The 11,302-nt window shown below is 37.1% G+C and overlaps 2 protein-coding genes across 3 annotated transcripts; one reads left to right on the forward strand and one right to left on the reverse strand.

Moving 5' to 3' along the window:
• Window positions 1-549: 549 nt before the first annotated feature.
• Window positions 550-1,906, forward strand: LOC143567380 (uncharacterized). 2 transcript variants are annotated; one of them, XM_077053818.1, is made up of 5 exons: window positions 550-839; window positions 922-958; window positions 1,071-1,186; window positions 1,278-1,518; window positions 1,614-1,906. In XM_077053818.1, the coding sequence occupies exons 1-4, from the start codon at window positions 570-572 to the stop codon at window positions 1,509-1,511; spliced, it is 657 nt and encodes a 218-aa protein (XP_076909933.1). In that variant the 5' UTR covers window positions 550-569; the 3' UTR covers window positions 1,512-1,518; window positions 1,614-1,906. The 2 variants fall into 2 exon arrangements, with proteins under 2 accessions (XP_076909933.1, XP_076909934.1); XM_077053819.1 differs by having other exon boundaries at window positions 1,281-1,518; window positions 1,614-1,904.
• Window positions 1,907-6,285: 4,379 nt separating this feature from the next.
• On the reverse strand, window positions 6,286-8,674 carry LOC143567370 (uncharacterized). Its single transcript, XM_077053810.1, has 2 exons — window positions 8,435-8,674; window positions 6,286-7,495 (listed from the first exon to the last, which is right to left on the reverse strand). Exons 1-2 carry the CDS (start codon window positions 8,671-8,673, stop codon window positions 6,286-6,288), a joined length of 1,449 nt encoding a protein of 482 aa, XP_076909925.1. The 5' UTR covers window position 8,674.
• Window positions 8,675-11,302: the final 2,628 nt, after the last annotated feature.

Consider the following 11,302-nt stretch of genomic DNA (forward strand, 5'->3'; position numbering starts at 1 on the left):
TGCTGCTTGTTGCTCAATATAGTATGTAAATCTAAAGATCGGCTTTTTATCACCAAGATTTAGGTTTTCATGTATGATTATGAAGATCATTATTGTTGTAGTCATTAAATGTCCTTACTTAATCAGACTACATTGATTATGTCGCGAATGCTTAAGATTATGTAACAATGATATATCGTTGTCCTTGTCGGTCCATAAAGCCAGTTGTCATGACAGATCAGGATGTCGATACGTGTCATGACAATCAGTAGCGGTTCAGTAATATACTTATCTTGTTAGCGGTGGTATATCCTCACAATGATATCCCAACCTAATGGCTTTATCTTAATGGAAATAATCATGTTATGTAAAGAAATAATATAACCAAAATAAATAGTATATAACCATTCAATAAAATAATATTTTTGACATATTTTGCAAATTCACATGATCAATAGATGGCGGTTATGACCGCGAAGAAAGATGTGCATTTATTTCAAACATAAAATTATTGAAGTTATGTTTTTATTTTATCTATCTGAACTATTGTCTTACATGTTATTAGGTTTTCTTGCTAAGAACTTGAAACAATGAGTACTGAGGGACAGGTTGTGAGGTATGAAAGAACCTCTAGGCGAAGGAAAGATATGCCGGATCTTAATGCTCCTCTGGTTGAAAACATGTATCAACAAGGTGGGCCCGGGCTCTCTCTTTTAGCGGATCTTGGCGTTCAAGCTAATGTTCAAGTGGCTCTTGGTAGCCAAGTTCATCAACCTGCTGGATCCACGCACCCTGCACCGATCGATGTTGAAGAACTGGATGATGATGTTGTTATCGCATCACCTACTGCATTTGAAGAAGTAAGTTTTATACGTTTGTTTTATTTACTTGTATTGTTTGAGTTAATATTGTTAATCTGTACTTTCATTACTTTGTTTCCAGGCTAAAAAGAGGAGATTAGTGATCGACGTCAATGCTGGTAAGAATTTGCTTATTATTATTATTAATATTATTGTTGTTATTATTGTTATTATTATCATTATCATTATTATTGTTATTATTATTATTAACTAATGTGATGAATATGACAGAAGATGCTAGTAGGCTTGGTCGTAACGCGGTTAACAAGCGCAGAAGACGTCATCCAAATGCACCAAGCATTGACTGTGAACTTTACGTGAGTCTCGAAGGAAGTAGCTGCTCTATGGTACTTTAATCTATTAAATAAAATTATTTAAAAATTTATGTCTAAATTAACACTTTGGGCAGTTTTTGACTCGTTTTCCATTTTGTAATAGCAGAGGGTTGCACCACCGCCGCCACCCCCACCACCGCCGCCACCACCAGAGCCGACTTTTAGCTGTCCGGTTTGCATGGGCCCGCTAGTTGAGGAAATGACCACCAAGTGTGGTCATATTTTCTGTAAGGTGTGTATCACAGCTGCAATCAAGGCTCAGCACAAGTGCCCGTCGTGCAGGCAGAAACTTACCATTAAAAATCTGATTAGGGTTTACCTCCCTACCACCAAGTGAGTTCAAGGTGCGTCGTATAACTAATATTTTAAATATTTATTATACTAATGTTTTGTCGATAACATAATGTTTGGACTAACGAGTAACGAGTACTGAAAACAGGTATATGGCTGATCAATAGGCGACGATGGTGGGTCGTAAGGATATTAGTTTTCGGTCTTTTTTTTTTTTTGGTTTCGTCGGTGGGAGGATTATATGCAGCAGCAGCAGCAGGGTAGGAAGTGAACTGATTGGATGGTTATCTGGACCACAGTTGTGTTGTATTTGGTCACCTTAGGTTGCTTGGTCTTCTTTTGTGTGAACCATTGTGTCTGAATCTGTGCAGATTTTTTTTTCTTTATTAAATATTTTGTTGGATTTTATGATTATTGTCCCCCTATGCTGAATGATATACTTAGCTAGCAAGCGGGGTCGGGTGTGGTTTGGGTTCGGATTAGGACGTAGGGATGAGATCGGTACCGACCGGTCCCGGACCCGAAAATTGCAAATTTTTGGTACCTGCGGTTTAGTACCGGTATTAAAGGTAAAAAAAATTGGGAAATACCAATAACGATACCGAAACTCAAAACTTTTTGTACCGATTCGGGAATCCAATACCAAACTGGTACCGGTAGTACCAAATTTGCTCATCCCTATTTGGACGTGTAGTTCTAAAACATGATTATTTCGGTATCGGTAACGGTAGTTATATGTGCACAAATCGGGTTTTTTAAATACTCGGGTTTGGGTATGACCGGGTATTGGAAAATCGGGTATCGGTAAAACCCGGGTTGGGTCCGGGTATTGTCTCTAAAAACCATATCCTATGCATCGGGTTCGGGTCGTGTATAGAACCTAGTATTTGAATATACTATTTTTGGGTATTGAAAAAACCCTATTTTCAAGTTTTTTCGGGTATAAATTGTATTTTTTAAAAACTTGCACTTTTTAGTGGTATTTTTCGGGTATACATCGGGTATATGAATTACCTGGTTTCGGGTATTGAAAAAACCCGGTTCCGAGTATGGAACTGGTTCGGGTTTTCGGGTATTACCCGTTACAAATCGGGTCCGATTCGGGTTCGGGTTTTAGTACCGAAATGCAATACCCTATACCTATCATATGGGTAGGTAGGGTACAAGGTTTTAAAAACCCGGGTATTAAAAAAACTGGTGTCGGGTTTTTATTTCGGGTTCGGGTTTTTTATGCACCTCTACCGGTAGTACCAAATTTGCTCAAAACTTATTCTATTGCCTTGTAAGCTTCTTTAAGTTAATTGTTTTAAGTTGAAATTACTTTTGATCTTTTAGTTTAGGTTAAGTTGTTTGTTTTGCTTAAACATTTTTTTTGGCTAAAAGGCAACTTTAAGATGCATTTTTTCTATTATATTTAATAAATTATGTTTTTGAGTTTTATATAACGGTATAATATTGTTTTATTATCATTTGGTTTTTTTCCGATTCATATTCTCACACCCTATCCGAAGTTCATGCATTCGTCACTGATTGGGCCGTTTTATCAACTTGGATCTCCATTTGACTTCCTATATACCATTTGATGTCACTTTCTTTAGTTGCTTCGAATGTGAAGCTTATGCCGATATTCACACAACCATGAGATACACACTAGTTTTATTGAGCTTCAGTAAGGTTATGTGTAGTGGTTTAACTAAGAGGTGAAAAACATCTCATTGCCACGTAGATATGGGGCACTCAGTAACATTTCACTAAAAAACGCATAATGGTTTATGTAGTAAGATTGGTAACTAGCATGAGAAGATAGCATAGAAAGACTATAATAAACAGAAAAACAAGTTCATATTCATGTTCAAATAATCATGGTATTGAACCAAGAATTTCGTTAATGTGGAACAAAACAATCGGGCCAATCATGCTTGGATGCAATGAATTCCAATTGTATTTTTTTGACCAACGAAAGTACGAAACTGTTGATAGACGTCGTAGTCTGGTTTTGGTCTGGTCCGGGCTGAAGCAATATGAAAGTTACTTAATCGGGCTTTCGTTTTCTATTGGTTTCAGCCCAGAACAGACCGAAAACCAACTATACATTTTAGAGGATTGTTAAATATAAAATAGTTTGACCAAATAAATATATGTATAATTTAAAGTAAGCATGGTACCCACGTATTGTCACGTCGTTATTTATTTACTCTACATTAATATTCCAAAAAGAATTGAAGTAAAATGTTCACATAGCTGTACAATAATTATTTTAGAAAACTATATACGTGACTTCTTTTACATCAGGTAACTCAAATGATCAAATGTGTGCACATAAAATACACAATCATTAAACCTTTATAAAACTTATATTATTACATAATTCAATATAAATGATTAAAAGTTTAAAGCAACAATGTCATGTTTAAAAATTAATAATGCTAAATATACATTATTATGGGACTAAGCTTATTGTAAAATAATTGATCTTGGCTTATATGCTAGAGAAACATAAACAAATCATGTAAAACTATGACAACTAATTTATTATTATTATTAACTTGATGTCAAACATAGACTTTGGAAAAAAGCATCATTGGTCAAGAAGAGTTATGGCTGATGAGGAGTCGGAGCAATGGTGGCTTGCGTTGGAATCAATCGCCACGAATAGAGAAGATGAAACCTTACACAAAACCGGAGAAAGTTCTAACAACATTGGACAAATTGTTGAAGAGGAAACATTCGAGTTAGAATTTGAAAAGGTGAAACCAAAGCTTGCAACTCATTCTATGCATTGTCCGAACTGCAAGTCCGAAATTACGAAAGTTATTCTTCGTCGAAAAGTGTTCTTACATTGTCCCACTGAGCCAGAGCCCGAACGAAAAGATTTTGTTAGATGCTTTTCATGCTCAAGTTTGTTCACTTGCTCAGGTAAAACAATATTGTTTGTTACATATATTTTGCAATTAGCACCAACTGATCAAAGTCTTTCTTAAGCAGACGACGGTTGTTTTACTTTTGTCCCATTCAATATTTTCCGAAAAAGATCATCTGATGGTGAACAAAAACATAAACTTGCAGCTCATGAAAATGGGAATATAATATTACTAAATATTAATTTAAGGTATCAGTTTCATTAATTCTATCTAAAACTTTGCTTGAAAATAAACAGAATCTTGTTTTAGTATGTTTTGGGTTGTCGGGAACGAACAAAAAGATTTGAAACAAGAAGATCCTTTGCAACAAGATTCAGCGTTGTATGTGAATCGTGGGTCCATAATAAGTTCAGAACAAGTTCAAGCTCCTGAATATGTTAACCGACAATCTATAATAAGTTTCAATCAAGTTGAGGATACTGAATATGTCAAAGGGAATGATCTGAAATTAAAAGATCCTGAGCTGCTAGAACCATTGTACGTGAATCGACAGTCCATAATTAGTTCACATCAAGTTCAACCTCCTAAATATGTCACCGAGACTACTTCTATTAATCAAGGTGAAGTGTTCAATATCTAAAAACAATTTTTTTTATTATGCTTTTAGCTTTGTTTTAATGTAAATATTTTAATTTTTCAGGAACTTACCATATACTTTCGTCGGATATACCTGAATCTTCCAACGCTAGAGAATATGATAATACGACAATCATCGTTGAAAATAAAACGGGTAACAATTAGAAACCGAATGATATAAAGAGCTTAAAGTTTGCGTATATGTTGTTTTTCATGTAAGCACGCTTATTTATAATGCAGAGCCCATACCTGTTGCACGATCTAGAGGAAGATCATGTCTCGGTTACCAGGGCATTGTTACAGAGATCTTAAAGAGTATTGTTTATGGCGGTTTAATGGAGGTGATTGCAAGCTTAAGTGTTGTAGTATCTGCTTCTGCTTCTAATGCTACTACTTGTAAGTTTTGATCAGTTCTTGTTTAAGTGATTATGATTTGCATTATAAAATACATAAATAACAAGAAAAAAAAAATTCAATTTGTATAGTGAATATCGTATGTTTGGCACTCGGATGTCTAATCGGTGGAGTCTTCATCATCGGTCACAATGTAAGTAAAACCCGAGTGTTTAAAGTTTAAACATCTTACAAGCTTAAAATATAATATGTTTAATAAAAAGCATATCTTCAGCTTTGGTACCTTAGAGACGACTGTTACAAGAACCGCTCGGACCAAGAAATAAACAGAGCAACAACTAAAAAGTACAAAGAGCTACTCGGACAAGTAAACAATTTCCCACTACATGCGCTCATCGCAATACTATCTTTCCTCGTGTTCGGGATGGTCCCGCCAATTACATACAGGTACTCATATCACGAGACCAAAGATAAGGACTTTGCACTCGTGGTGGTTTCAGCCGTATCTCTTATATGCATCGCGTTATTGGCAATAATCAAAGCTTACATCAACAAGTGCACGGTTTTTTACTACTTTAAGACAGTCGTATACTACATTATCATTGCGGTATCAGTGTCGGGCGTGTCTTATGTTGTCGGGAATCTGGTTGAGAAGTTGTTGGAGGAGCATGGATGGTTTAACACAAGTCCGAGTGGCGGTACGTCCTGCCATCCACGCGTCACCAACGCATACTTAGAATCATTCTAGTATACATAATGATTGTTTGTATTATGTTTAACTATTCATTTGTGTGTCTTTGCTCAACAAGAAAGTCTTGTTTATGGCAAAACCGAATAATATTTGACGAACCGGGACCGCATTGGACTCTTTCATGTCAACTGTCAAAACTTTTTATAAAGATTTCCATTATGCTCAAAAATGAAACACAAACATATAAAATGATACATTTTACATAAAAAAAATCGACGCTAAAACGCCCATTTCGGAGATGAACGGTTAGCATTCGGTCTTTGCACATTAGGCAACCGTTCCGAGTTATTCTGTTTTTTCATGATTGACGACACGGTAGGGCTATAATAGTCATTACTCCTTTGTGACGTTGTAGCTTGTGAATAACCATATGTACCTCGTCGTGCAATCGGGTTCCTCTGAACCGAACCTGGACCCGACCCCCATCGGTTGTAATTTACACAGCTTTGACTCCTCCCGACCTGCTGGTTATTAAACCGGCCTTCTTTTGGGCTCGGGTAATTACGGCTCTCAGCTGTTTCTGCAGAGTACATTGTCGTCTGTCCGTCACTGGAATACCCATTTTGCCCCTGGGCTAACTCATTCGGGGACGCACATGACTGAACCTCGCTGTGGGCCCCGTTTACCGAGCCCGTTGACTCAATCTCAGCTTCAGCTATCATGTTTGACTTTGACTTTGACCTTGAGTATGATTTCACTTCACTAGGTGGAAAGTTAGTCAAGATTCGAGTTTGGGCTTTTTCGGCTAACGGGTTGGAGGTCAATTTTGGCGACTCGTAAATCTCGGGAGTCGGGATCCCCTGTGCGTGAGTCGTAACGTTAACGGGCAGGGTTTCATCTTGAGAAGAACTAGACCCGGGTTGTTCCACGTTATCTTTAAAAACCCGTTTTTTGGTAAACGAAGAACACGAGTACTCACCCTTTTGGCCCGATGCGATCAACCTAATAATCGGAAGCTTCGGTTTAGTCACAAAATCATCCAAACTTCCTTCCCAATGCTGATTCAACCAATCATATATTATATAAATCGGTATACCAAACTGAGTCCCATTATTCTTCTCAACAGATGATGTAGAAGACGAAGTTGATGACGATTTTGCGGTGTCTGACGTGGCAAGCTTCATGGGGTCACAGACCATGAACGAAAGGTTACCGTGTATGTCGAAACCGGCGGAACCAGGGGTCCAGATTTGACCATCTGGGCTGACTTTTATAAGGTTGTCTGTGGCTATAACCACCTTGCCTTCACCAATGGTTTGCTCGTGGTTTGCGGTGTAGCCTAACAAGTAGACCATACGACCGAGGTCTAGATTCGGTTTCGAACATGGTTTCAGATAGTGAGATTGTTGGCTCGAGGTGGTTGAGTCTGGGTCACTGGCATCTAACCATACTATGGTTAGGTCAAGGATCGAGCTAGTGATGAAGAACCTGTTGATGAGTACATAATATATAAGTATATAATCAGTGTTGTAAAAATCGCAATTAGGCGTCAATTTATCAGGATTAATCAGAATTCGGAGGGCTACTAATTCGATTTAACCTAGTCAGCACCTAAAATCTAGTTGTGCAAACAAGCCAAGCTGCTCGCGGGCTACTCGAGCTCGGATAGATAAAAGTCTCAAAACGAGCCAAACTTTTTCGAGCTCGAGCATCCAATAAAGCTTGTGTAGTTTTTTTTTTGAATTGTTTTTTTTTGAATTGTGAACTTATAAAAAATAAAGCTTGTTTAGTTATCGAGTCTGAGCTCGAGCCTTGTATAGGAAGCTCGTTTAGGCTCATCGAGCTTTAACGAACCTTGTGTATTTTTAAATTTAATCTCTTTTGGACTCTATGTATTAATTTCACACTGCACAACCGAGCTCGAGTCGCACTTTGGCTCGTTTAAGGTTTTTATCAAAGTATATAAAAATAATTAAGAAAGCATATAAATTAATTTATAAATAATAAACGAGCCAAGCCCGAGCTTGAAAAAACAACTCATGAGCCCAGCTTGAGCACTTTGAAAATTGGTCAAAGTAGGTCAAAGCAGGTCACGCTTCGGTCAAAATCGGTCATAGCAGGTCAAGTTTCGGTCAAAATGGTGAAATTGGTTTAAATCTTCCAAGTATTTTGAAAAAAATATTCAATATAAAATTCCAATATTGTTAATCCCGGTTAATCGCTAGTCGGTATCCAACCGCCTGGCTAGCCCCAAGTGCTCTATTAAGTCAAAATTCAAACGAAACTGAACATTTAGGGTTTATGAAACTTAAATTAAACATTTAGACCTAATATTACTAGTACCCAATTCAATCAAAATCACATAATCAATCACAAACACATCAATTAAATAATAATAATAATAATAATCGGAACTTATGTGGGTACCTTTGAGGAAAAAGTGAAACTTGGGCACCGTTTTGAAGCCGAATCTCGGCGGCTTCAGCTGCGGCTAGAGAAGGAATAACAGCGTGAGTAGTAAGAAGAAGGTTCCGGTGAATAAGAAACCCGGTGCCGGTGTTAATTCGAGCCATGGACGGAGCTTTGCCGGAAAATATAGCGGATTTGGTTCTTTCCGACTTGCATATGCCGTTACAGAAACACCAGGATTCTTTTAACACTCCCATTGTTGGTATAATAATTGTTCAGATCCAGTAAGACATTGATGGTGGTATGGAACAAAGTTTGTGATTTGTGCGTTAATCGAGAGGTGCGAGTGACAAGTGACTATACTGTCTATACCTGCGACTGCAACTGCAACTGCTGTTCGATGACAGCTCTAGTTTGAAATAGGCGCTCGAGGGTATTTGAATTCGGCGTCCGATTAAAGTTTAACTTTGTTTTTTTAGAGTTATTAAATCACATGCTCCATTATATGGCTATATCCTCATGAACCGAGTCGAATTGAACGTAACCTTGTTTATATTTGGTTTGGTTTGAAAGCGAGCTAAACTGAGTGTGTTGAATTTTAAAAAATGAGCGATATTTTTATGCTTTAACTTGGTTTGGTTTGAATTCGAGCGGCTTGGTTCGTAGATTTTTTTTAATTTTAAATTTCTAAAAGTAAAAAATATATTAATAAAAAATGTCTAGACTTCTAACCTTAAAATGTCTAAACTTAAAGTTAACAAGAAATCATATATAAAACGAGCAACTAAAGTTTAAAATTGAACTTTAAAGTTAACCCAAATTAGAGAAATTTCAAAAATTTTAAGGAATACTTTAAAGTTAAAGCAGCTCATGATTCTTGACGACCATCAAGAACAAGATGCTCATATTATTATATATAATAAATTGGGAGTTTGGTGCCGCAAGTGACCTCATTGGTCCACTTGGCGGCACCCAATTAACTACTTTTTTTGTTTTGTTTTAAAATTTGATTTCTAAACGTGTCGACAAGCCCTGTAACTCCTGGGATCGTCAACGCTCGGGTTTTACCAACAACCGTGTTTTATTATGTTTTTTGTTTTAGTTCCGGTAGCGTATCGAACGCAACCGAATCCAACTGAATTCGTGTCGACTCAGTGCCGCAATGCCCGAGACCAACAACGTTAAGGTTTAACAAAAGCCAATTGAATGACAATTTTGTTTTTGTTTTATTTGTCTTTGTTTTGTTTTAGTTCATGTATCGTAACGAACGTGACGGAAACCAGCCAAATTCGCGTAGACTCACCACACTTTGTTTTAGTTCCGGTACCGTAACGAAAACCGACCGATAATAGATGTTTTTTTTTTTGTTTTTGCTTTAATTCTGGTACCATAATGAAGGTGACAAAAAATCGACCAAATTTGTATATGCTCATCGTCTCAACGCCCGGGAATAACATCAGTCGGGTTTTACCAATGCTTGAGTTTTATGGGCCGACACCACCCTATTGGTGCACCTTAATTTTTATAATTTTTTTGTTTTAATTCTAGTATATAAGCGTAAGTACCTAAACCGACCGAATTCATGTCAACTTACCGCCTCAACGCTTAGGACTAACAACGCTTTGATGCTGCCACAGTCTGAGTTTTACCAACCTGCCCGGCGCGTTGCCTCAACGCTTAGGACTGACAACGCTTTGATGCTGCGCCGAGCAAAACACTAGTTCATTAACAATAAACTTACTAAACACCTACTTAACTGATGGCCATACTCATTAGGAAGCATAAGTGTTTTAAGGCCATCTCCAAAAAAACCGCTAAAAAACTTTGGGTCGAGTGCAAGATAATAACCAACAAAAAGACACGACGACGTACTTTTTGTTATAATTTGTATATAACAAATTCATACTAATATTAAAAATAAAACGCTTGTTATTATGGTGATTTTAAAAAAAGTATATATCATAAGAAAAAGTTATAGAAATTTTAAAATGATTGAAGAATTGATACGTGACTTGTATGTGAAAAGAGAAAATATATATACTATTACTTTTATACATTTTTTCTCTTTGTTATCCAATTAACACATGTCAATTAATTATGGTTTCCAAATTTCTTATTTTTGTTGGTTTTTGTAAAGTAGCTCAACCCATAAGTAAAAGAGTATTTTGTTGAATCTAAACAATAAAAATTTTTAGATATGTTTATTGTGTTATGGTTTGAGTTGTGTAAATTTGTTTTATATAAAAATGAACTTAAATTTCTTACGGAAATCGCCCCACCCAACCACTGCCACCACCACACCAATGCTACCTAGGGTTCCAAAATTGAACCCAACAACGGAACGATGACGGTTGTTGTAGTCCGTTTGTGACCAATCGGTGAGACTTAATGGTTTTCCGGAGATTGAACAAAGATGATGAAGAAGTCAACGACGATCTCAAACTGCTGAACAGGAAAATCGTTTGAGAAGATGACAAAGAAGCCACAGAAAAAAATAAGTGGAAGAAGAAACGTTGAGGTACATGTAGAGACGTAGAGTGGTATACAATTTTCATTGTAGTAGGTACAACTCGGTATGCAGCAAAAAAGTTTGCAATTGCTATATATAAAAATGGGCCACCTAGATGATCGGGGTGGGAGCGGTCGCCCCCCCCCCCCCCCCCCCCCCCCCCCCCCCCCCTAAAGACGTCCATGCTAGTGTTACCCTTAACAAACTATTTGGATCATACTTGTTAATTTTAGAATGTTTTGGACTAAACATGTAATATAAGTAAGCAATTTTCAACCCGTATTTGGAGGTATAACCCGGATTTCGGTTCGACCCGGAAACTACGTTTCCCCTATAAATTCAAGTAGCTGTACAAAATTAGGGTTTTAAAACACGCC

Source organism: Bidens hawaiensis, unplaced genomic scaffold, assembly GCF_021521415.1.
Source record: "Bidens hawaiensis isolate Kalapana, Puna unplaced genomic scaffold, B.hawaiensis_p1.1 tig00023395_1, whole genome shotgun sequence".
NCBI classification, from domain to species: domain Eukaryota; kingdom Viridiplantae; phylum Streptophyta; class Magnoliopsida; order Asterales; family Asteraceae; genus Bidens; species Bidens hawaiensis.